This window comes from Megalops cyprinoides, chromosome 11 (assembly GCF_013368585.1).
Source record: "Megalops cyprinoides isolate fMegCyp1 chromosome 11, fMegCyp1.pri, whole genome shotgun sequence".
Lineage (NCBI taxonomy): Eukaryota > Metazoa > Chordata > Actinopteri > Elopiformes > Megalopidae > Megalops > Megalops cyprinoides.
This window is the reverse complement of record NC_050593.1, coordinates 6,183,767-6,210,001: the sequence shown is the minus strand read 5'-3', so window position 1 is coordinate 6,210,001 and position 26,235 is coordinate 6,183,767. Positions and strand designations below refer to the sequence as shown.

The following is a 26,235-nucleotide window of genomic DNA, read 5'->3' as shown; positions in this document are numbered from 1 at the left end:
ATCTGACTTCCTCTCAGAGATGCCTGTCTGTTTTGGAGCTTGGTGCAAAATGAGGAAGCATGTGACACTTGAAACTGTGTTACAAATTCTTTATTTAAATTCTGGAAGAGTTTTCTGGAAAAAAGTGTTTTAATAACAATAGGAAGGAATACAGGGAGACAAAGTATCACAGTGGACATGGTTACTAGCTGTCTGCCATGGAAAAAGAGCTTCTTTGGCATCAGTGATAATAATTTTCATTAAAATATGATTATAAAGACAACATACGCTTTATATATTACTTAGTCATCTGCATGGTTAGCATCCGGAAAGATACAGAATGAATTCACAGATCTGCAATAGCATTTAAAGATAAAAAAATGACAATTTTTTTTAAAAGACTTGGAATAAAACCTCATCCCTTTTCACATGTGATTCAGATCTCTACCCAAGGCACTCAGAAAACAGACTTGCTAGCAGTAATTGAGAATATGGACACATGCTTTATAAAGACTCCCCTCTATGATCTTCAGTAGTTCATAAAAACATAATTAAGCACAAACCCCTGTGGTCCAGATGCGTGGAAATATTTTTTGTTGACTGCTGTCGCCTACTGCAAGGTTGCAGCCTAACTCTGAGTGTTTGGTTTCTACTTGTAAGGATGCATTACGTCACTTGTAAACCAGGTGACTTCCACCTATGTTCTCCCACTTCCTGGTTCTGCATGCCTTCCTTTGTAAACTCTGAAATTTTGCAAAGGGGGGGGGGGGGGTGGGGGGGCTGGCAGGGGGAGTTGTTAAGGTGGTTGTTTGATTTTTTATGCGTTACCTTTCAAAAAGAACCCTTCCCTCTCGACGCGTGGTTTGCCACGAAGCTGATGAATTTCACACTCAGAAATAAACCTGTGAATAGGTATAGTATATGTGTGTGTGTGTGTGTGTGTGTGTGTTGAAGGGGGATGGGGGGAGTGGAGTTTAGGATTCCTGGTTGTGGAAGAATCTCTCTCAAGTTCTACCCTTCCTCTCTCTGTCTCTATGACTTGTGTAGGTTTGTCAGCCATATTGACTGGACTGCTGGTGAGGACTCAATTCATTCTCTTTCAGCACGCCTGTCATCAGCTCTGATTTCTCTGCCCTGACTTTGAGGTTGTATGTAGGTACAGGAAAGGAGGCCTCTGGATTGTCACAGATTGTGTGGACCCATGGATTGTCACATAGGCTTCTTCTGTACACACTTTGTGCTGTGGAGATGTTTCATTGTGGAAATGTGTGTGAGAGGGAATGAGTGGACAAAGCTTAGTCGAAAGTTTCACATGTCTTTCTCACTGTTTGCCTGTATCTCTGTATAGGTATCTCTCTGTGCTTCACACCTGTATTTCTATACTGGTATCTCTGCCTTAGTTTTTACCAGTATCTGTCTGTCTGTCTGTGCCCCTCTGTTTACCCTCAGTCTGTACAGGTGTCTCACTTACTGTGTGCAGGTACACCACCCTCCTCCGCTGGTATCTCTGCCTCACTTTTGACCAGTTTCTCTGTTTCTACAGATATCATTGCCTTACTGTTTTCCAGTATCTGCCTGTACAGATTTCTCTCCTTTGGATGCATCCCCCTGTCTACCTCACTCTGTACAGATGTCTCCTTCTGCTTCCCTGTGGAGGTATATCTCTGTCCTTTCTTGTACAGGCATCTCTCTGTGTATTGGTATCTCTCACTGCCTCACTGTTTTCCAATACCCATATCTGCCTCTCTCTGTGCAGGTATAGGTATCTCTGCCTCTCTGTACAGGTATCTATTTCTGCCTTACTGTGTCCCTGCACAGGATACCTGTGATTATGAGCACAACTATACGAAGGTCTGGAAAGATCTGCAGCACTGACAGCGCTGGCCCAGGTCCATTTATCCTGAGGGTCTTAAATTATAAGGTTCTATCTGTCATTATTGTTTGAAATGAATGTGTAACATAAGAATGCTCTTTGTAATATCCTTCTGCTATACAATTGCTTTAACACCTAAAATGACCTTTTTTCAAAGTGTGTTAAAACTCACAGACGCATTGCAGAACAATATGTACAGCATTTAAAAACTTTGGAGCTTCATATCTCATAACCATAGATAGAAACTTTTAATTCTGATCTCCCAGGACCCTCTGTTGCCGCTGTCCTTGACTCTCCTTGTGACACAACACCATAAAAGTACGATCTACAGGTTTATAAATATAATGGACTGACACCCGCTGGCATTTTCAGGGTCTTTCTAAGCAGATCACTCCCTGACCTCTACTTGCCTGTGTTTGCTCAAGTTCCCACAGTCCCACTGGGTCCCTGCTGGACAGGAAGTGACACATGGGGGATGGCTGTCTGGGTGAGTTTGCACACGCGGTCGCACTAGGCGATGTTGAGGAGGGCGACGTTAAATTTTCATCCTGGACGTTCCTGAGGCTACCATTCTATGAGCATCCTCCCTCTGAGGCTGTGGAAAAAACTCCCTGCTGATGCCCCCCCGAAATTATGTGTACAAGAATGCAAAGGTTGCACCAACAGCCATTCCCCCTTGGCTCCTGTCTGCTCCTATTAGCTCAGTCAGCATTGTGTAATTGGCTGGACAGACTAATGAACGTGCAGCATGCTTTCAACAGCATAAGTACATTCTTCACAAAGTGCAACGTTTCTGTGATCCTAAGATGTCAGTTTGTGTTTGTATCCCGTGTTAACTGTGGGACAGTTCTGAAATGTAATATCACTTTCTGACACCATTAGACTTTCTCACATGTCATCTTGGCAGCCATGTTAACTGACCATGGTAAGGAAAGGTAAAAGCAGATACGTTGCTGCTGACAGGGGCTCGAGACGATCAGCAGGGCTGCCCAACAGACATTGAGACAGGTTTCGGGGCTTTGCGCTTCATGGCGTTATGAAAAAAACACCACTAAGCCCATTTTTGAGCAGTAGCTCATGGGGCTGGCAGGCTAGGCAGTGATTCGGACTGATCTCAATTCAGCTCGGAGGCCCAGGATGATGGATGGAGCGCCGCCCAGGGCTGTGCCAACCAACAGAATGTGCAGACAGAGGGAGTACAGCCACATGTTGCAGAGCGTCCCCCTCCCTCCTTCCCCCAGTAACACTAGCCAGCACTTTTCTGACAGAGGAACCATCAGGCAAACAGACAGGGAGAATGGCAGACCGACAGGAGGGGGGAGGAGAAACAGGGGCTGACTCATGCTTCTACTTGCCATCAATTAATATGGTTGCTTGCTCTGTAGCAGGAGACCGACTTTTTTTTCATTCTTTTTCTTTTTTTTTGCCTAGCAACACTTTCTGATTGGCTGAGCTTTCTTTTTCTGACTCGGCCGGGTTGACAGAGGCAGCAATGGAGCTGCAGTCCCGCCTGGAGGACCTACTCAGCATGGAGAGCCATCAGACCTGGGTGAGTAATCGCATCTGGAAGGAGTGAGTCAGAACATCCTGAATCCCGTACTCTACCAGAGAGGGCCAACCAAGGAGACTGCAGGAGGGGGGAGGGAACGGAGTGTATAGGGAAGGGGGGGGGTGCTCCAGATTTCCAAGTCCAAATCTTTTTTGGCCTTGCCGGCGCCCACGTCCCCTGGCGATGGAGGGGTAAAGATTGATCGAGGAGTGAGAGTCCGTGCTGCCAGGATGCCTGGAGAATATGCGGGCAGGGCATCAAAGCGCCTCGGTTTTTCGGGGGCTAGCCTCGTGAGCGTGTTTCTCTGTGCGGGACAGAGTGGTGCCAGCTAGATGAACAACAAAGAGAGAGATAAACAGGAGTGCGGGGAGTATAGGGGCGTGTGTGTGTATGAAGATTGAGGGCTTTCAGGGGGTTGGGGGGGGAGAATGGCTGGGTTGAGGGGCTGGGGGGGTGTCCTCTGAGGTGCGTATAGGAGGCTGATGCCCACCCTGGGTAATGGGGGAGGGGTGGAGTGGGGAAGTATGTGGAGGTGGGTTTAGGGGAGGGGCTGACATTACGAGGCTTGCTCCACCAATGGGCTCTCCTTCCCCTTCTCTCCGTCTTCCTCCTCCTCCTCCTCCTCCTCCTCGCCATTCACCGGAGGATGGAGGGTGGAGGACAGGGCTGGGTGGGTGTCCTCCTGGGGGAGGGTGGCGGACAGGGCATATTCGGGGTTCCCATCCTCCGTGATAGACAGCTCCGCCTCCAGGCCACTGGAGGAGGGGCTTGCGAGCTCCTCCTCCTGCTCCAGTGAGTCGGCGGCAGCCTTGGCCTCCTCTAGCTCCGGGGACAGGTGGGAGTGGACCTCGGTGAAGGGCAGGTCCTCGTCCGGGCTGCTAAGTGGCGCCAGCTCCACGGAGGCCATGGCGGTGGGTGAGCTGCCCGGCTGGGGTGAGGCCTCGCCATCGCGCACCTTCTTGACGTTGAAGGTGAGCGGCGACACCTTGAAGGAGGAGCTCTTGGAGCTGGGGCTCTTCTGGTGGTTGGGCGTGAAGCTCTTCTTAATCTTCTCGCGCTTCTCCTGGGAGACGATCTTGGTGCCGATCTTGTTCATCTTCTTCTCGATGTTCTGACGTGAGAAGGCCTTCTTCAGGCTGTCCACCTTCTTCAGGCTGGACCGCTTGAACCTGTCGGCGCGGGACTGCTCCAGGCGCTCGCCGGCCTCCTGGGCCACCGCTGCCTCCTCATCCTCCTCGTCAGGCGCCAGCTCCTCGTCGGAGGACAGGTTGATGGTCTGCATTGCCTCCTCCTGGGAGCGGTTGACGTCGACTGCTGCCGGCGCCTCCTCCTCAGCCTCACGGGGGTACGGCACAGGCTCCTTCACAAACACGCTGGCAGGGATCTCGTTCTCCTCCTAAAACAAGGCGACACAGCAACACGTTAGCAGAGCAGCAGCGAGGAGTGATCTCTAGTCTTGTGACCTGACTGTCCGTCATGGGTTTGAATCCCACTGTTTGTAATGCAGAAGCTAAAAACCTTCACTTGAATTTACCCCGCAAACTGTCAACTCTGTGAATTGATTACACATAATACTAAAACGCTGGCGGTCGCCATGGCTAACGCATAACACAAACAGATGAAGCACCAAAAAATAATTCCGTAGGCTGCTCTCACACGTCTTGGCTAATTATGAGCACAAAAAGGGCTATCGCGTGGTCGTAATTGGCGGGCGCAGCACTGAGAATGTTTATGCCGTTGTTGGCGGAGAAAATGACTCAGCCTGGTTCATACTTACAGAGGCACGTCTCAGTGCTCTCGGGCAAATTGGTTAAGCAGAATAAAAATCACAGGACAGGTCATCAGGACACAGCACTTAATCCATTCTTTCGAGGTAATGCCAGCGTTCCAGCATTATGAAGCCATTAGCTGGGAATGTCTGTGATACATATCTGGCTCTAATGGCTGCCTTGTGGTTAAGGACCCTGACGCATCACAGATCCTTCACAGTTGCATGGTACCCTCTCACACCCCTCAGTCAGTTTAAGGCTGTCCCTTTCATACACAGACCCTACATAGTGTGAGGATCCACTAAAATGACTCCATCAAAGGGACTAATGATCTTTGGTTTTTACAGCTGCTGATTTGTTCTAAGCACGGTATACAATTCCAGTGAGAGGCACGCCAGATTACTTTTTTCTCTTGCTGTGATATGCATTTTTGCTGGAGTTCGTAACAAATCCTTGTATGAACTGTTGTCTGTGATTGCTTGTAACTGTTGACGGAACTATGTATCTCCGCGATGTGGCTCAAGTTGATTTTGGCCACTGGTCATAAATGAATTCCATTCATTTTTGTGACATGCCTGTGGAGCCCAGAGCGCTCGCATCCCTTGCTCTTGTCATGTTGACAAATAAGAAAGAATCATTGGATTGAAGATACTGATCCGGGTTAAAAATTATATATCTGTCTCCATGTGTAATTCTTTACTGCATGTTTGAGTGCCCTCAGGATGGACCCATGGAAACCTCAGATTAACTGCTGTCCCATGAGACCCATGTAATCGTGGGCCTTGCTGGCTAGCTGCAGTTCTGCTGGGAGTGGCACTATGTGAGCAATCAGGCCACAGCTGGGTGAAGTGCTGCTGCATAGCACTGGGCACACACACACACACACTCACACACACACGTGCACACACACACACGCACGCGCACACACACGTGCGCACACACACACGCACGTGCACACACACACCCACAGACACACACACACACACACACACCATTGTTGATATCTGGCTCCTGGTCAATTTAGTGGTGCAACCTACAACCCACTCACTCTCCCAAAGTGCCATCAGGATAAGCGGGCACGGAAAGAGGTGCCGATACATCTGGTTGCCATGAGACAGCTCCTCAGAGCCCTGCCTTCACCACCACATCAAATACTGCTATCTTAACATACCATTGTTAGATGTCTCATTGTCTTTGTATTGTTTGTCACCAAAACACACCCAAAAACAGGCTTTTGAAAACCCCTCGCCCGCTGAAATGCAAGTGTGGATTTCCTTCGTTGTTTCTGCTCCGCCCGCAGATTGCTCCGGCGGTTTGAGTCGCCTGTGTGGTAGAGGCAAGGGGGAAGAGGGGAATGTGACACACACACACACACACACTCGGGCGACCATCTCCTGGAATGCTGGTTCCAGGGAGAGGCCACGGACATCATAACTCTCAGTGAAGAACACTCCTCCTCTCCTCTCCTCTCCTGGTCACAATCATATGGTGAGTAGGGCAGTGAGGAGGGGGGGGAAGGAAGCCAGCTCAACTAAGAGTTTCCACTGAGCACTGGAGGCCCTCCAGACAGGAGGTGGAGGAGGAGGAGGAGAAGGAGGAGGAACAGGAGGAAGGCGGGAGGAAGGCTCTGGAGGGGAACCCATTGAACTGCTCTCCCACGCCCTTGGGGAGAGGTCCCATCCCAGGAATCTCAGGCATTCTCACACCACGCTGCTGATAAGATCCTTTCTCCCTGCACATCTTCCTGTATACCCGAATGACCCAGCAGTGGACTGAGCCTCACACACTCAGTTCCCTAACACATTCAGCTCCCTAACACACTCAGTTCCCTAACACACTCAGCTCCCTAACACACTCAGCTCCCTAACACAATCAGCTCCCTAACACACTCAGTTCCCTAACACAATCAGCTCCCTAACACAATCAGCTCCCTAACACAATCGGCACAGAATACTGTTATTGACAATAAAAATAATATTAATATGTATAATAATTTATATAATTATTTAATTCAAACAATTTTGAATGTGAATATAAATTCAGTGCCCCTGTCCCTCCCCAGCTACCACATGAAGCCCTGAGTTTTTGCTGACCAAAAGTCTGCCCATGCACTCCCATTGGCTGTAGACCTAAACCCCAGCCTCACTGAACACATATGCTCCCTTTCCTCCATCACACAGTGCATAAATCTGGGCCGTCAGGCCAGCTATGTGCTCCTCCACCCCCTCCGATCACAGGGGCTTTCACCCATCCGTCTCTGTCCAGGACGGTGGGCACAGCTCTCCTGTTTTTCTTCCTTGTCCCCCTCTCATTTTTGAGATAGGGGAACGGGATTGAGCAACCTCTTGGTCCGCAATGAGAGAGAGATTTGTGCCCAGCTGCAAGCATCCATCGCCTGGAAGAATGTGTGTCTGTCTCAGGCTGTGGCCCCTAGTGCACCCTGGCCTCGGTGGTGATTTACGTTGCTCTACGCCTCTTATAACGTGCTGCGTGTGCGGGAATGCAGTTTTGGATCGCCCCCCAGGGCCAGGGAGGCACTGGAGAAGAACACGGAGGCAGAGAGATCCAGCTGAACACAACTGCCTCGGAGCGGGGTGGGTGACACGCACGGGCTGGGACCGCTTTGGGAAGGCTTTGGGTAGGGTTTGGAAAGGGGAAGGTCTGGGAAGCAGTAGGGAGGGGTTTGGGAAGAGTTTGGGAATAGTTTTGAGAATGCATTGGGAAGGTTTTGGGAAGGCCACAAGAATACATTGGGAATGCATTTCAATGGATTTGGGAACACTTTCAGAGAGGCTTTGGGAGGACTCTGGGAATACATTGGAAAACTATGGCAAGAACTTGGGAATGCTTTGGGAAAGGTTTGGGATTGTATATTGGGTCTCCTTTCAGGTGGCTATGAGAATGAACAAAATGCATTAGGAAGACCGTGGGAAAGCACTGAGAGTGCATTGTGGGAAGACATTTTGATACATTGAAAATGAAGCTCAGTAATCTGAAAAAACAAGAGTATTGCCCTGTGGGATCAGTGAACCTGCCCGGCTCCATGTTCCTGTTCTAAAGGCATCTGCTGCACAGGAAACTGGCAGACACAGACAGCGCAGTCCCTCAAGCAGCTCATTGTGTGGATTCTTCAGATGCTGCCTGTCGAGCCAGCAGGCTCTAACCAGCGCGAGCCGAGCCTAAGTCACAGCAGTGACTGGGCCAGCCAGAAAGGCCGGAAAGATCACATTACCTCAGCATGTCCCCACAAGGCAAAATGGGACAAACCTCAGTGTGGGGACCTGGGTTATGCAACGCTCACATCAACAACAATAACAACAACAGCATGGCCGTTGGAATGGAATTTAATTACCCCCCATACATGGATCCTCTGGGGCCAGCAGTTTGATTGCACCTTCATCTTTGGGCCGCTGTGCCACGACCATGCGAATCTGCTACAGTGCCTCTGAGGCCCCGCCCGCTCATACAGGAATTGGGTGGGGCTCTGAAAAAAAGGGGGGTGCCGGGTTTCACAGCCTGGAGAGGAGAGGGGTTCGCTTTTCAGCAAGTGCTCCTTTTTTGAGCCTTTTTGTTTTCTTTTTGGAGGGTTCCAGTTTCAGGGTAACCGGTTTCTCTCCCCTCCTGCCTCTGGTGAATTGACATTGTTCCAGTTTCACCTCCTGACTGACGCAGGACAGAAATATGCACTGGCAGAAAATGCTGTGGTTATGTTTACAACATCAACAATGCAGGATTCAAACTTTTTATTAACTTGGAGATAGTAAATCTAGTTATTATGGTGTGGGGGATCGTTTGAGCTGGACTCATGAATACGGTCACACTAATAGCTGCTATTTATAGCCTGGCTCCCTCACGCGTAATGGGGAAGTGGCTTGTTAATGCTGGGTACGTGCTCTGTGTGTGGAAATGTAAGGCCGAGCTAATGGCATGTTTCCCTCTTGCTGTGAGAGATGTAATTACAGGGAGGCAGAGACAGAGCCCAGAGCAGCTTCACAGAGCCAAGCTCTCGGTTCTGGTCTGCTCTGTGCTGCCTGGGAATGGAGCATAGCTAAAGCAGGTGGTGGAATGATGGATTCACTTGTGAAGAAAACGTGATTCAGTCTGAATGCTGAGGGGAGAGAGGGGGGTATCCTATGGTGTCTGTCTGTGTGAGAACGCAGGACAGAACCACAATCCTGACTTGCTGTGCAGCCTGCAGAAAAAAGGGCGGGGCCAGGGCATGCTGCATGAACCATACTCCAAAGCGTGTACATGTTGGACAGGAGTAGGGATGTCTGACCTTCGACCCCGCCCACTGCACGCCACCCTGAACCTCACACAGACTTAATGGCTTTCATGTAGCTGGGGTGGAGCTCATTCTGGTTCATGCTGTCCGGCTGCTGCCGTCAGCTGCTTGGACACCTGCCTGCCACGCCCGGCAACCTGCATCGCAACAACCACTGGCCCCCTTCCCAGATCGGCTGTGAGCAAACAGAGGGAGCTCAAACAGACAGAGAGCAAATGAAGGGGGGAGTCTTTGTCAGGTAATGAACAACGCACAGCCACTGTGTAGAGACTTTAAGAGTGGGGATATAAGTGGCCACATGCTAAATCAGACCCTGCACCAGCTGCAGTGGCAGGCCTCAGGACTGTGAATATTTCTCTTTTAAAAACAGAATGAGCTGCTCACAAGCAGGCCACAATGCAGCCTAAGTGTACTCAATGAAAATATTAAAGTATTATAAACAGGGAAAAGGTCAAAAATGAAAAAACAAAGTAATCCCACAATGCTCAGGCAACGGGAGCAATGTGTTAGTCCAAACCCGGGTTTTCTCAGCACACTGCAGGACACAGAAAATATAGGGACTGTGCCTGAATTCATGGGATTCTTAAAAAGGGCAACGTTTCTTGGCTGTGTGGCTTCTGTGTGGTTCTGTGGATTGCTGCAGGTAAAAAGCTGGATTCACAACCCACAAGTCCATCTCTGCTGTTGCAGTTCCCCTGAGTGGGGCTTCGGTAAATACCCAGCTGAGCAAACAGATAACAAGTGTAAAGGTGAGCTGTCTGAGTCACCCTGAATAAGCCCTTCTGCAAAGCAAATAAATAAGATAAGAAAGTAATATGTGCAGCTCTCTGAGTGGCTGTGTCAGCTCAATCCACTGTGTGTGCCACACAACACTAGCTCAAGCACTAGCACAGGGGCTTTTATTTTGAAATGGGACACCCTCTGGGAGGGCTGCTTCTCTCCTCTAGGACGTCCCACTTTGACCTTGAATCCCCAGTGTGAAAGGTCTCTGTATGTAACGTCCCTGGATAATTGGTGCTCCCCAGAGCTGGCCCCTGTGACTTCTGAGATCACCAGAATGGATACTTCACAGGAGGGTGAGGAGAGGGACAGAGACTGGGGTGGGGGTGTGATGAAAGATATGAGGAAGGGAAGAGTTTGGATAGAGAAAGATGGGGATAAGAGATGGGGAGAAAGGGAGGGAAAGAGAGACAGAGAAAGGAGATATGGTAATGAGATGTGGACATGGGAGAGATGGATTAGAGAAAAAGAGAGGGATGGGGTTAAACATATGGAGGAAAGAGGGATGGGACAGAGAGATAAGGGAGAAAGGGATTGGAGACTGAAAAAGATTTATGAGGGTAGAGAGAAACAGAGGAAAGAGAGAAATGGGAGGAGAGGTCTGAGAGATGGAGGGGGAAGAGAAGGCTAAGGGTCTGCAAGTGCAAGAGCAAATTGATGTGGCGTGTGGGGAAAGGGAAAAGCTTCAGGGGGAGGGGTGGTAAAATGTTTATATGACAAAGTGAAGGAAAAAAGTCAAAGTCTGCTGAACCAGCTAGTAGGGAACCAAAACCGAGTGTCATATTCTACCCAGTTGTTAATGCTGGTCCCTTCTCACTCTGATCATGGCCTATTAAGATCAGTTATATTGCTGCTTGATGGATTGACAGAATGGAAGATGTTAGAGGGCATGCCTAGGTCATCTCTGTGCGCTGTAGGTGGGATCCACCCTGCCTTTCTCTCTGTGATGCCTGATTGCTCGGCCCCATACCACCACTGGAGGCAGCCTGGCACCAGGCCAGATTAGCGCTCTGCACCTGGCGAGGAACAGTCAGGTTCACACATGCAGCGGTGAGTTGGCTCAATCCAGCAGTGGCTGGGATTATTCAGATTGTCTGCCGACGGACGTGGGGAGGGGGAGGGGTACGAGAGAGAGGGAAAAGAGACTAGCTACGGTTAGAGGAGAGGGAAGGAGAGGGAAAAGGGGTGAGGGGAAGACAGAAGGGGCAGGAAAATGAAAAAATGGAAAATGTGTTTATGCAAGTATGCATACTTGTGTGTTTGTATGTACACAGGTGTGTATGCATGAATGTGTGCTTGTATGTATGCATGCATGGTTGCACACAGGTGTGTATGCATGCATGTGTGCTTGTATGCATGTGCAGTGCAGTGTACAGTGGCCAAACAGTGGTTCATCTCAGCTCAGACCACACTGTTGCAGAGTGTCCTCCCCAGGAACAGCACTCCTCTCCATCTCTTATCTCCCTTCTTTCCTAGTGTAACATATTTACTCCACCCTAGCAGATAACAGGACTTACAGGAGCAGCTGTGGAGTGTATGTGTGTGTTAGTGTGCATGCATATATGTGTGGCATGTGCATGTGCACGTATGTGTGTGCATGTGTGTGAGAGTGAAGTGTGTGTGTGTGTGTGTGTGTGTGTACGCGTGCTCAAACGTTTGTGTGTGTACGTATCTGTGTGTGTGTATGCGTGTCTGTGTGTGTGAGAGCAAAGTGTGTGTGAGTGAGAGAGTGAAGTGTGTGTGTGTGTGTGTGTGTGAGAGAGTGAAGTGTGTGTGTGTGTGTATGTGTATGTCATAGCAGTACGTATCTCTCAGTTATGTTTAGATGTTCATCCAGGTGTAACAGGCTTATCTACACAGAAGTGCTGCTGAGAGCTGGAGCCAGCGGAATGTTCCCACAGATTGAGCTCACACTCCCTCCCCACAGGAAACCAGCTCAAGGAGAGAGGGGGGGGTCACAGGCAGGAAAAAGGGGACAGCCGCTCCTGGAACATAACTGGAGTACAGTCCTGGGGGGGCTGTGGAGGAGGAAATGCGCAGACGGCCCGGGCCATAATGCAGGGCGGGGGGTATGCAAGTTGGACCTGTGAGAGTCTTTCCGGAAAAAAGGACTCCCAGTGACAACCTGTTGTGGTGGGATGATGTTGTGGCCGGCTGGTGGGGTCACCAGGGGTCTGGTTACAGTGAGGGTCTCCTCACTAGTCATAACTACCCTCCCTAGAGTGAACCCCCTCCACGCCCCCCCATTCAGCTGAGCTCTGCACAAAGATGTCGTGCTAGTTGATAGATTTCTGCCCCCCCCCCCCCCTCCCCCCTAACCCCATGTCTCTTTTCCCGCACGGAAACAAGATACTGCAAGTTATCTGAGTGTGCTCCGTAGCAGCGAGCCTGCTCTTCCGCCCTGCTGCAGGGCTTCCCGGCTTGGCCCTGTGTTTATCTATTGTTCAAGGAGTGTCCCTTTCCCCAGCATTCTCATAGTACTCTCTGAGAATGTAGGAGTGGAACCACAAGCACGCACACGCACACACACACACACACACACACACACACACACACACACACACACACACGCGCACACACAGTAGAGAAAGGGCTGCCAGTTCATGTCATGAGACAGCACACGACAGCATCAGTTGTGTGTATGTGTGTGTGTGTTTGTATTTGTGTGAGTGTGTTTTTGTGTGTGTGTGTGTATGCGTGTGTATGCGAGTGTGTGCATGCGCATGCGCTTTTGTGTGTTTGTGTGGCCTATAGGGCGACCTGTTTGTGTAGGAAATAGTAACGAGTTCCGAGCACAATCGAGGCGCGGGCGGGGTGCGTCCTAAAATAACCCGCCATGGCTGGCACTGGCGCTCACGAGGAGACGCAGTCCAGGGCTGCCAGCCTCTTCAGCTGCGTTTCTGTTTCATCTCCTACATCAAACACAGGGACGCCGAAGGGGTCCTCTCACCCCCAGCTCGTAAATCTAGCCCGATAAAACTGGGGGAGCGGGTGTCCTGTAAGCGCACACCCCTCTAGGGGCCGAGCCATGGATTAAACGTAGGCCGGCACCTCTCTCCGGATGTTCATCGGCACCTTTGCGATCGTGTAGAACAAACGCTGAATGTGCACAGCCATGAGCAATAGACTTATAAGGACTCGGTCTGCATACACGCTAGAGTGTTGTACAGACAGAGGGAAAAAAATTGCTTCATAACTGGCAGCCGATCTTTCTCCCGTTTGCGCCCGGACTGCAGAGCTGGGGGGGGGGCCTGCATTTCTACTGCCCAGGAGATTTTTTTCCTGGGAGCAATGGCACTGTTTTGCCTGTCTCGTTACCAGGACAACTGCGAAGGGAAATCCCCGTGGCGATGCGAGATGTGGGATCAGTGAGTCAAGGCAGTTGAGGGCCAGTGGCCCCCCTTGGCGATGAAGGGAAGTAAATGGGGGGAGAGGGGGATTCCTCTGCAGATCGGGCGCGCTCTCGGCCAGTGATACGATGGCTCTCCCTGCCTTTGGTGCAGCATTACTTCACAATTGAGCCTTGCTAGGCACAGACTGCAAACACACAGATCATACACACCACACAAGGAGATGTAACCAGTCGAAATCCATCTATTTAGCAGATGTGCTTATTCAGAGAAATACCTGAATTGCAGAGACATTACACATTAACTTCACGTCACAGATGCAGTGAAAGCAGCAACATGGGTAAACAATACCAAGTGACAAAGCAACAGTGAAGCACCAACCTCAAAACTGCCCTAAGGTGCCTTGAGAAGTTTTGTTGGTCTTAAGCACGCCCTAACAAGTCCCATAAATATTACCAGAAATGTTTTTGAGAAAATGTGGCTCCTGGAACTGGTTTGATTATTGGTTAATCCAAAGCTGTTGTGAGGAGCCACCCACTGCTTATGGGTGTCACTGTGTCAGGCCAATGTAATTCAAGGTGAGCCCAGAGGGCCACAGAAATGTGGGTCCAAGCCTTATATTGACTCCCTGCTAAAACCAATCACACGTGATTAAGCTCAGTGGGCTGTGCCTTTGTGAAAATGGCCAAAATGAATGGTTAATTCACTGCAGGGTGTGGCAAATATGTTTAATATTGGACCTGCAGCAAAATGCTTAATCCAGTAAGAAAATGTTGCAAATGAGGATTTCGCTGCGTGGGTCAAAACACACATTGCATAGGGCAAAATGCACTGTATACAACAAAATCCGCTGCAAAGGTGAAAAGGTACTGCATTGGGCAAACTTCTCTATATGGGACAAAACTCGCTACAGTGGACAAAACTCACTCCATAGAGCAAAAAGGTGTCAAAGGCAGAGCTCACAATAGCAGATGAAACTGCCAATGCAGGGCGCAGAACAGCTCTCAGTGTGACAGGGGAAAAACAGGCTATGCAGGATCCTATTGAGCGCACAGATTCCAGCTGACAGGGGGTGAGCTGGGAGGCGTGGCAGCGGGGCCTGGTGCGTTAGCTGGAGGCCGCTCCACACACTCTGCTCGTCTCAGGGCTGCGAGTGGGGGCCCCTCTGTCCCTGCACCCACCCTGCTATTGTCCAACGCATGACTGTTCAATCCCTGACAATGCACTGTCAGTAAACCTGCCCCTCCATCCCTCCCCCTCCGTCTCTCAATCAACTAATTTAACAGAGAGATGGAATACCATCTCCCTCTCTCTCTCCTAAATCAACTAATTTTACAGATAAATGCACTTCACTCCTTTTTTCCTCTCCTTTCCTCTCGCTGTCTATCAACTAATTTTACAGATAAATGAAATGCCTTCTCTTTCTCTCCTTTCTTCTCTGTGTATCAACTAATTTTACAGATAAATTAAATTCCTTCTCCTTTCTCTCTCCCTTCCTCTCTGTATCAACTAATCCTACAGATAATTGAAGTTCCCTCTCTTCCTGTCTCTGTTTCTCTTGTTTGGCAGTTTAGGTGCTTTGGCATGGTGTGAGACAGTGTTGCCAAAGCAGAGGTGGCAGTACACAAGAGCAGACAACAACTAATTATGCAGCTAAATGGCATTCCATTTATCATTTTCTTCCTGTGTCTCCCCCTCTCTGTCTCTCTCTATGCTCCCACCACCCTCTCTCTCTCTCTGTCTCTCTCTCTATCTCTCTCTCTCCACAGTCTGACTAAAACAACCCACTCTTGAGTAAATAGGCGTTTCCCTCCCAAGCCCCAGTGTCACTCCCTCCACTGAAATTTGACTTGGAAATGCTCGATTTGCATTTGTTTTCATTACACTGAGAGAAGAAGAAGAAGAAGAAGAAGCAGATTAAAATTATACTCCATATGCAGTGGGGCCTGTTGCATAATCACATAATCGGTGCTGGCAGGAACCTGCATCCTGGAGGCGGGCTCACGCCGGATAATTCACCACATAACTCCATCATTTCCCCCCTCTGTAATACATACGCTTTAATTAACCTTTTCAATAAGCATTAATCATCCAAAGCAGCCATCAAGGCAGTCATCAAAGAATAAAATCATAAATAAAAATAAAAGTAAAATTAAAAATGGAAACGTTACAATAATTCCTGTAGTACCGGAGATGTGGCTGGCTTTTGTTGCATCCTTGATAAACTGGATTGGTTTGATCTGGCTCTGTGTTTTCTGTGTTTCAGTCTTAAAAGACGCCCTAAAAATCACCAGCCAGTGCTGCTAACTTGCCTATGTACCTAAGTCTTTGATTGTATCACATCTGACTTATAAATAACGCAGGCTACATTGAAAGCCACATCAATAACTTTCTGTAGTTATATGTATGAAAAACCGGGAATCCAATGAATTGGATAGCATATTTTGCTTTGTTTGTGGGATAATTCCACTCAATGTCTTTGGGGATTCATGGCCTTCAGAATAGTGCCCCTCAAAAATGATCTTTGGTGGCATAAACTGCAATAAGCGTTCGCAATAAGCAAAGCAACCGGGCTCCACCCCCATGCCCCACCCCTCCTTGAAGGTTGCGGGTTTGATACCCAGACGGAGTGCTGCCGTTGTGCACCCAAGCGAGGTGCTTAACCTGAAAATGTCAGTGACATGCAAGTGACCCCGGGTGAGGACACCCGCCGAGCAGAAAACACATCCCCACCCAGCTGGGAAAGCAGGCGACGCTCGCTTGCTCTCACGATCTCAGCGACGATACCCAGTTCAATTCAAATCCTGCATTCAAATGCTGAGCTTACTGTACAGGGGCTCCGGGGCATTGGCCTGCCCTATCTGTGAGTGGCTGCTATTCTATAGTGGGAATGTGCTTTTCTATTCTCTGCTTTTGGTTACAGTCATATTGTCTCTAGACAATATCGCACCATGGAGCTTGATGGTCACATAGCTGTAGGGAATTTTCAGATGTAACTTTACTTCCTTCAGCTGCTTGGTTCCATCTCTGCTGCATTGCATATCTGGAATCTAATGGATGCATTTCCCCACTACCTCCACATCCCAATCATTTCCCCACTGCTTATTGGCTGTAAATCACACATATGCTGAGAACGAGTGCAGCAGGCAGATTCTTTTTTTTTACGGGAGATGGTGGTCGTAGATAGAAGCCTTTAGAACGCAGCAAACAATAAGCCGATTGTTGTGCTCTGTTCTCTCAGACCTCTGTGGCCGTCTCTCTGTGTCTTATCGGGGGTTCTGTTTTCAGTGCTGGAGGAAAACTTTGTCCATGTGGTGCTGACGTTCGGGAGACTCCCACGCCCAAGGCTGAGTATTTGGCCTGTCCGCTCTACAACCCACACAGCGTGTGAAGGACTGAAATGATTCCCCAGCCCTTCAAAGTGTGTGTCCACCATTCTAACAAGTCCAGAGCTCCAAGGGGCGCAGTCATGGTCTACGATCATGTGTGTTGTGTGGGGATTATAGTGGATTTTCTGTCAGGCTCTCTTAAGGGGCTCCCCGGTGTTCCTCGTCTGTAACAGCCTACCCACTCGGTCACAGATCTGCTGTTTTGAAACTGTCCGGCTGAGCATGGAAAAATGTATGCAATGAAGGTCCGCACGCACCGACCCCTGTAAACCTGCCCTTCCTGCTACTCCATATCCTCTGGCTAACGTCCACTGGGGTCAGATCTGTGACTTTCTGCTGCAGCTGTGAGGTGTATGTGCGCATATGTGTGTGTGTGAGTGTGTGCATGTGTGGATGGTGGGGGGGGGGGTTAGGAGCAGTGCTGGGTGTGTATGTGTGTGATGGCCAGTGTGCAAAGAGGGTCTGAGGGAAAATGTTTTTGTAGTATGTGCTCCTGCATAGAGTAAGACTGTACTGGATGTGTATGTGAGTGTACTGGTGTGTATTTATTGTATTGAGTGCGTGTACTGTAATACTATATGTGCGTTTAGTATGTGTGTGTGTGTGTGTGTGTATTGTAAGAGAGAATGTGTGTGTGTGTACTGTAACAGTGTGTGTGTATTGTATGAGAGAATGTGTGCGTGTGTGTGTATACTGTAAGAGTGTATGCTCATGCGGCCCACCACACCTTTTCACATGCCCCTCCAGAATTTATCTCCATCCAGAGGAATGGGGTGTCCCTGCCCCAGAGCCAGGGCCACTCACCTCGGCCTGTGGAATCCTGGGAATCGCGTCGCTTTACTTCACTCTTTACTACCTATGGAATGGATTCCACTTGCATTCAAATGAGCGGTGTCAGTGTGTAATGCCAGGGGAGTCAGGCTGCAGACAAATGTAGCTTCATTTGAATGCCTTGGCCTCACTAACTGGCTACAGCCTCCTTGCCTCCACACTTAAACACTTGAGAAGTTACAGGGCGCCAGCCATGTGTGGTGTGTATGCTACTGGCAGATTAAGGACAGCTAATTGCAAGAAAGCAGTGAAGTGGGCTTTATGAGGGTAACCTTTAGCCTGAGTGTGAGGGAGAGACAGAGTGGAGGTCCTGGTAGAAATGAGGGGTGAGAGGGGTGAGGGGTGAGGATGTAGTCAAACCTGAGCTTGATGAAACTCAACAGAGCTGGGCCCTAAGGCAACAACAGCGGGGGCTGACACGCCTTCCCAAGCTGCACTTCTCTCGTAAATCTGTTTTTTTTTCCTTTCTCTCTCCCCTCTCTCTCTTACTCTCACTCTTTCACACACTCACGTATGTACGGGGAATGCAAGGGATTATCTGAGGAATGAAACCGGGGAGAGAGGAAACACGAAAGGAAGGAGGATGAAAACAAACAAACAGGCTTGTGGGTATCTGCGCTGAGCCTTGCACAGCGAGCGCTCCCAGTGCAGGGCGCACAGCTCCCAGCGAAGCAAAGATAGCCTTATTTGGCCATGGCAGAGAACTCCCTGTAAAAATACACAGTCCACAGCCTTCCTGTTTCAGAATTAGCCTCAAAAAAGGAGCGAAGCCCTCCTCTGCAGCTCAGGGAAAGCCCTGGCCAGCATCTCTGTGCAGAAACAGAGAGTCAGACCACATCCCAGCAGGGAGCCTTTAACAAGGGAGTCTTAAACAAACTGTCACCAAGGCCTGGGCTTGATGGGAATTCACCCCTAAGTTTGACTGACAATAAAATGCATGTCACTTTTGTAACTTGCGACAGAAGTGTGTTTGTGCCAATAAGAAGGAACTCTTGCATGGAATCGTCAGTCAAAGGACAAATGTTCATTGAATCCAGGCCAAAATGTTTTTGTCGGGTTGATTCCTCTACCGAAACAGAAGAACCTGAAAGAAAATGCAGCATTTTGACAGATGAAAGACCTGATGTCGGTTTTGCACCTTCCTACCCCTACACCTCGCCCTCATGTGAGTGCATGCCATATTTCCCCCCCATGTTTCACTCCAGAGAAAGTCCCCCCACCCCAGACTCGCTCCGCACTCGCGCAGCAATTTATCGAATCGTCTCCTCTGTTCGGATCACTCCCAGTAGACAGGCTTGCTAAACTGAAGGAATGTGTTAAGCCGAGCCAGCAGCCAGTCTTGTGTAAGAATGCCGCTCTCCCTCTCCAGCTGAAAAGGTGGCTCTGAAAGCTGCTGTCTGTCAACTCCATTTTCCAAAGCGAAAAGTGAAACCAAAATGAGTTGTTGCTCCCAAACCACACCTAAACGGTAAAAAAAAAAAAACTACCTGGCACACGGTGTTATGACATATCAGTGAGGAGAGCAGCTCCCCAAACACATAACAACACCCTAGGGGCTTCCAATTGCTCCAGAGGAGTTTCTCAATTCATGTAATGGAATGAGGGCACAGTTCCTGGCCCTGTCAAATGTTGCGGTCGGTGCCAGGCACGATGAACATACTTGATGCCCTACAACAGAATGACTTTGTTGTACACAGACTCTCCTGTGTGAACATTTCTCTTGATCGCAATTCCTTTAATCACAAAGAGAGCTTCTGGTTTGAGGAAGAATAAATGAATTACAAGGAAAAATGATTTTGCTACGAACCACATGACGGCTTTCAGATGTTGACTGTCGACCTGAAGGTTGCTGGTTTGAATCCAGGCATGCCAAGGGATATTTCATAAGGTATTTGACTTGGATTTCTTCAGCTGTGTTACTGTATGACCAGATGATATAAAAAATGTAATCTATGCACACCTCCCAGGGTAAAAATGTCTTTTGAGCAAATTTATCATTGTAACATAGATAAAGTCGTAAAGGAGTTCACTCTAACAACCACTATTCTTCTTCGAGTAACAGTTCAATTTCCTTGAAGGTCTCTTAGGAACATTTATCTCATCAAGATCAACTGTGCATATGATGCTGCACTGTGTGTGGAGTTGTTGCATCATGATGTGTGTCTGCTCAAACAACAGCATAGCTTGTGCATGTCTCCTGTCTTTGGCCCTGTCACTCCAGGTGATTTGCATCTTGTGCTCACACATTGCAACACAATTGAATCATGTTGTGATAATTCCTTGGTTAGGAATGTCATGTTTAAAACAATATGGTTGACAGAATCTTAATATTGGGAGGAACAAGAAGAAAGGTGGTCCAGTCATGGCTAGTGCCCCTGCATCTCATTAGGTCAAACCACCAATGGGAAGACATTTAGGTGGCAAATATTTTCCACATTCCATTACAGTCAATGGTTTCTCCCACACTGCCCTCACACCGTTGCCATACAACTTTGTCCCCACTACATTACTCCCCAGCATGGTTTGATATCTGTTGATTGCCAATTTCTGCCCCTCTAGTATAGAAATCAGTTGATTCTCATGGGCACAGGAGCGCAAGGTGCGGCGACCACAAGCTTGTTCCTGCAGATGAACTCTTTGTTCGGGAGCCATGCTGGAGGGAGACGCCCCACCCCTGCCCGGGGGCGTGGGAGCATGCGGGCGTCTGCTTCGGTCCCCATGCAAATCCAGCCAGTCTCTAATCTCTGTGTGGTCCCCGCCACCACCCCCTTCGGGCAAACCCAGGGGTGCTATGGAAAACACCTGCGCCAGGAGCATACCAACCAGAAATCATCGCACAGAGGCGCAACTTTGATCACCTCTGCCCCACCCCTCTAAAAGAACCCTCTCACATCACAAACAAATTCAGGAGGCGGCAGATGGATACGATCTGTGCCAGTCAGTCCCAGGAGGCAAGGGAAATAACAGACTCTGCATAATTATCATGATTATATCATTCATATATATTAAATCATTTCTGTATCAGTCATTTGCTTGGGAGAAACCTTGAGTTACAGAGTTACAGAGAAACCAGAGTGACTCACAGAGTGACTCACATTTTTACAAGCTATCAATTTATATAGTGGGATATTTAATGGAACAGTTCAGGCTGAGCATCTTACTCCAGGATACAATGGCAGTACCCCACCTGGGAATTGAACTTGCAACCTCTAGTGTTCTAAGAAGCCCACCCTGAGTATGATTGGCTGAGCCATGTGATATGGAGAGAAAATGACCCATCCCTTCAAATGATGGTTCTCAGTCACTCCACCCCCTCAGACACACCCTGCACCATTAAACGAACAGTGCCATCAAATCAATTACATTCAGCGGAAAGCTTATGGCGGTTCTGGAAGGATCACACACTGATGTGCTCAATATCGTGCTGCTAATGTAGGCCTTGCTGCTTGAGCAATATCTCACTGATTGCCTGTTAGAGCCAGAGCTCCCATAAACCTGTTAGAGGCAGTCACATCCTATCAGAGGACTTCCCTTCATGGCAACACCCCTGGAGTGGCACTCCCAGTCTCCACGGCGATTACAGCCCATAATACTGCAGGTTAAATAAAGCCCGCACAAGCTGCTCAATAGGGTGAAAGCCCGTTTGTGCCTGATGTATTTGTCATGACATGGTTTTAAATGGTCTTTTTGTCAAAAGAGGCAAAGCTAAACCAAAGATGAAAAAGAAAACACGAACACTAATAAAACAAACAGCAAACTGAAGTTACAGAGGCATCAGAGATGTAGGCTTTCACACTAAACGCACATGCTCCTATGCTTAAACAGAAACATGAAAGCATCAAACATCAGTACATCAGACGGCTTTGCTAATTGTGTCGAACATAAATATGTATGGCTGCCAAACATCTGGGGCTTCCACAAGCTCTTCTGTACATTGCAGGCCTACACATCAAAATCAACTACACCTTCTCCTGAAGGCTATAAAAAGGTTGAATCCAGCCTGTCAAAACCACATCAAAAATGGGCATTAATGAACTATTTATCGTCCCGGTGGACAAGCAATTTCACTGCAGGGAGTATTACCTGTCAGGCAGCACATAACTTATATTTGTGAGTCAGAGCCCAAAGTGCCTTTTACAGATTTCTTCAGTTAAAGCACACAAAAAAAATTTGTCATGTACCCATTTGTGCAGTGCACTAGAGCACACCCGATAATAAATTGACCTAAAAATGGCATTCGTTAATGGGGCTATCCGGGCACAGATCGACAGATCGTAGGAATTCTTCAAAAATGTGTGCAGTCACACGTGTGGATTCTGATGCCAAACCACACTGTACCAGTCCCCCATGCAAAAAAGGTAAGCAAACAGTTAAGTTTCCTGAACATCTGATCGCTACAGACATTCGCAGATGTAGACAAATTTGTCTCCACCTTTAACGGCAGCGACAGAGCGGGCCTCCGTGCGGCGGGGGGTGGGGGGGGGGGGGTGGTGGTGTTTACGCGCTGGGCTCTTTGAGAAGAGAGGGGACACAGGAGGGGCTTTGAAAACGAGGAGCAAAAACAAACAACCGTAATTAACGTCTTTTCCACACTCTTTAGGCAGCGAATGAACGCATTCAAGCTTATAGGCTAGCCCTTGCACATTTCGGCCAAATGTTCCGAGGGCTATTCAACCGTCAGGTGTTCATCTTCAGGACAAATAAGGGTTATTTCCCCAAACATAACGCACTGGAATCTGTTGTCCCGGTAATTCAAACTAAATAACAACAACAAAAAACGTTAAGCTTCATACGGCAATCAAAATACTTTGGGAGAAGCAGATTCACACAGAGCTGTGCCGTGGCCTTCAGTTTACTTTTGAATCTGAAACGCTGACGCTGAGGAGAAACCGGCAATTACTGCGCGGGTCTGCCTTCCAGCGCCGCGCGTCATTCCTTCCAAAACCGCGGAGGAACCAGAGGATGGAAATCACGCAGCGGCGGACTTTCGCCTCTGCTGCATCACCTCGGGGGGACTCCGCTAGCTCTGTGCGCTACGTGACAGACCACACCTTCATTTGGGGAGGGGGATTAATTTGCCTGCCAAACACACTCCACCCCTTCCACCTGGAGAAACGAGATACGCTCTCAAAGGGGGTTTTCCTCTCCACCTGCCGATCTCCGCCAGAGGCGGCAGCCCGCGCCCATCACACGAACTTTGGGGAATGTAGCTCGCTGGAAGAGCAGCTCCTAAGTCCCGCTTATCTGCCTCTTACGGCCCGTGTCCAGCATTTTTCCATTCCCAAAACCCGCGAGAGGACAATGCGCGGTAGGTCACTCTGTGTCGGAGAGTAGTTACAACCAATATAGTCTTCCAGGCATCACGTTACTGAATAAAGCAACTAAAACACTGCCCCAACGCCAACCCCCCTCCCAAATCTCCCCACCCCCGGTCAGGGATGACCCCTAAGTCATAAACAAGAGAAGCAGAGATCTTATTCATGGTCCAGACTGTCTTGAATTATTTTTTAACTTCAACAAGCGTGCCAACTTGAAGAAGGAACACACTCTGGCAGCCAGTTTCTGAAACATGTGTTAGTTATGCCTTTGTGTGTTTCACATGAACTCAGTTTAGTTGCGCTATAATAAGAATCCTTTAACATAAACTGTAATTACAGTTGGTGAGAAGCACTGAAGAGTAGCACTATGTAAAAAGTAGAGTCCTCCTTTTACATCACTTCTTGAGCTATACAGTTTCTGTCCTATAAAGTGAGTCAGGTTTCAGTTCCCTCGCTCAGGGGTGCACAAGCACTGACACACCTGGGGATGGAGTGTGTACATGTGGGCTACAGCACACTATGGCACACTGCCTCAGTGCTGCCATTCTTGGCTGCCAGTGGGTATCCCAAACTAAAAGTGGTGAACTTGTTCACCACAAAGAAAAAAAAACAAGGAAAAAGTGGTTCAGAACCATTTTAAGTTCAAAGATAAGTTCTCCGCCCACCCTGTGCCCTGCCCCTGGGGCACTCTGTGACCCTGCTCCCCTCTGACCCCACCCACCACCCACCACCCTCCCCCTCCCCCCTTGGGCCGCGTCCCGTGACCTCTGACCTGGAAGATGAGGACTTTGAAGTTGTTCCTCTTCAGCAGGTGAGCGTGGTTGGCCTCCAGCTTCTTCACTTGCACGGCCTGCTTGTCCATCTTGTCCTTGACCTCCTTCATGTGGACGCTGACCTTGCGCGACTTCTCCAGCAGCTTGCTGACGGTGTTGGAGGTGGAGGTGTGGCTCTTGGAGAGCTTGGTCATGTCGCTCTGGATGCCGTGCACAGCGCTCTCCATCTCTGCCTGCCGCTGCTCCATCTTGTGCTGGTTCTCCTGCACTGTGTCCAGCATGTTGACCAGCTTGTCCAGCAGGGTGAGTACGGTAATGGCGTTCACCTGACCCTCCTTGGAGCTGCCGGCCGCACCCGCGGTCCCCCCCCCAGCCACCGCTGTCGCCACGGCCGCCGCCCCAGCCGCCTCGCCTCCCGCTCCGCCCGGGCTGCCACCCCCCAGCTGGGACAGGCTATGGGTGGGGGAGGACTGGGTGGGGCTGGGGGTAGGCACCACCAGGTCCTGGCTCTCGTGCGGGGAGACCACGCTGCTCCGCTCGGCCTGCACCGCATCTTCGCCCATCCTGAAGCTTTGTGCGTGTGCAACCCTGACACTAACCTAAAAGTGAGGAGAGGAGGCTTCAGACGCTTGTTTCTCTGTCCTTCTTCCCTCTCACGCTCTCTCTCCAGACAGAGCTCTCTCTCACTCGTAGCTCTCGTCCTGACAGGCTCTGGAAAAACTTCTTCACTGCTCCCAGGTTTAAAGTCCACACCCCTTTTTTAGAGAGTTGTTCTCTCTCTCTCTCTCTCCCTCACGCTCTCTGAGCACAGGCAGTTACACTGTACTCCAAAGCGCAGCAACATTCCTGTCGCCCCGCTTAAAAACCTCCCTCCCCACCCTGAGGGGAGGGGCCTGGTTGCCGTGGCAGCTAGCCCGGCCCAGCTCTGTGAAAATTCTGTGTGTGTGCCTCTGTGTAGCTCTGTGGGGCATGAGCTACACTCTCCACTCCCTCGATCACCCCCCCCCCCCCCCTTCTTTAGCAGCGGGCTGGGTCTCTCTCCCTCTCCCTTGTTTTTGTGGAGCACACGGAGAGGAGGAGTGCACAGGGCCCTGTTTGAACAATGAGATCATCTGTGCCAGTGTGGAACCCTGTCACTCCTGGCGATGTGCCCAGCTCCACCCCCCTGCCCCTTGTGAGGTGACTGGGAAGGTGTGTTTTCCCCCTAGAGAGGGCTTCCACAGAGCTCAGTTACCTGGGGCTGGGAAACTAAGAGTCCCTGCTTTGTGTAAGTGTGTATTTATGTATGTGTGTGTGTGCATGCATGCCAACCATATGTCTGCATGTGCATATGAGTGTGTATATACAGTTTCCTCCATACTTATTCATGCCCTTGTTTAAATGGTAAAAAAACATGAAATAACAGAAAAAAGCATACATAGTGGATGGATCCTTTTCTTACTTACATTTTTAAATGGTGTGCTTTAATCTTAACATTGTACAGAACAAAATCCATTTGTTCACAAATAATACGTTTGATTTCAGAAAACAAGAGGGTTACAATTGTGCCAAACCTGTATTTTGTAAATCCTCTTCTGGCATGGATTGTACTTACAGGTTGCCTCCAGGCTTGTAAACCACTTTTGAACCTCAAATGGCAGATTGGATTGGGGTCTGGAAATTGAGATGGCCAGCTGCAAACATTGATTTTGTGCTCAGCCACCCATTTCTTTTGTAGATTTGGATGAATCCTTCGGAACGTTGTCATGCTAGAATGCTAGAAAGTCAATTTGCAGATACATATGAGGCAGAGAGAGACAAGCTTTTGGCCCAAATGTCCTGGTATGTGTTGGAGTTCACGACTCCCTCAATCTTAACAAGGGCTCCAGACCCTGTTCATGCAAAATAATACCAAAACATAACAGAGCTTCCATATTTCACAGTCAACATGAGTTTTTTCTTAACCTTTTTTAAGCTGAACATAACACTGCAGAGCATGTCCAGAAAGTTGAAGAGGTACATTTTTTAAAACTTATACTTGATTGATCAGGGCACTGTATGTGTGTGTGTCTAAGTTTGCGTGTGTGCAATGTTTCCCTGAGGAACTCTCAAAGCACACTCACTGTAAGTACGGCTCCCTGATGCCAGTGTGGTGGTGATGGCATGTGCCACTGCTGGCACATAGAGAGCGGTGGCACCTGCAGGGGGGAGGGGGGCGGAGGTGGCCGATGACCCGGCTTTTAAAAACAAACAGCCACACTGACACGCATCGTATGGGGGTGGTGGAGGGGGGTGCAGTTTGGGCTCTGAACAAATTTCAACCGTGACAAACGGCTACAAAAACAAAAAGACGGGCTGCC

At 49.1% G+C, this 26,235-nt stretch overlaps 1 protein-coding gene across 1 annotated transcript; it reads right to left on the bottom strand.

Annotated features, from left to right (window-relative positions):
• Positions 1–75: 75 nt before the first annotated feature.
• Positions 76–24,716, bottom strand: cavin2a (caveolae associated protein 2a). The gene is made up of 2 exons (XM_036540645.1): positions 23,896–24,716; positions 76–4,797 (listed from the first exon to the last, which is right to left on the bottom strand). The coding sequence occupies exons 1-2, from the start codon at positions 24,457–24,459 to the stop codon at positions 3,958–3,960; spliced, it is 1,404 nt and encodes a 467-aa protein (XP_036396538.1). The 5' UTR covers positions 24,460–24,716; the 3' UTR covers positions 76–3,957.
• Positions 24,717–26,235: the final 1,519 nt, after the last annotated feature.

Excerpts from the sequence above, each read along its gene's own strand:
- cavin2a (XM_036540645.1), bottom strand. The coding sequence starts at position 24,459 with ATGGGCGAAGATGCGGTGCAGGCCGAGCGGAGCAGCGTGGTCTCCCCG. Across the intron at positions 4,798-23,895 it reads TCAAAGTCCTCATCTTCCAG|GAGGAGAACGAGATCCCTGC; the intron begins GTCAGAGGTCAC and ends GCCTTGTTTTAG.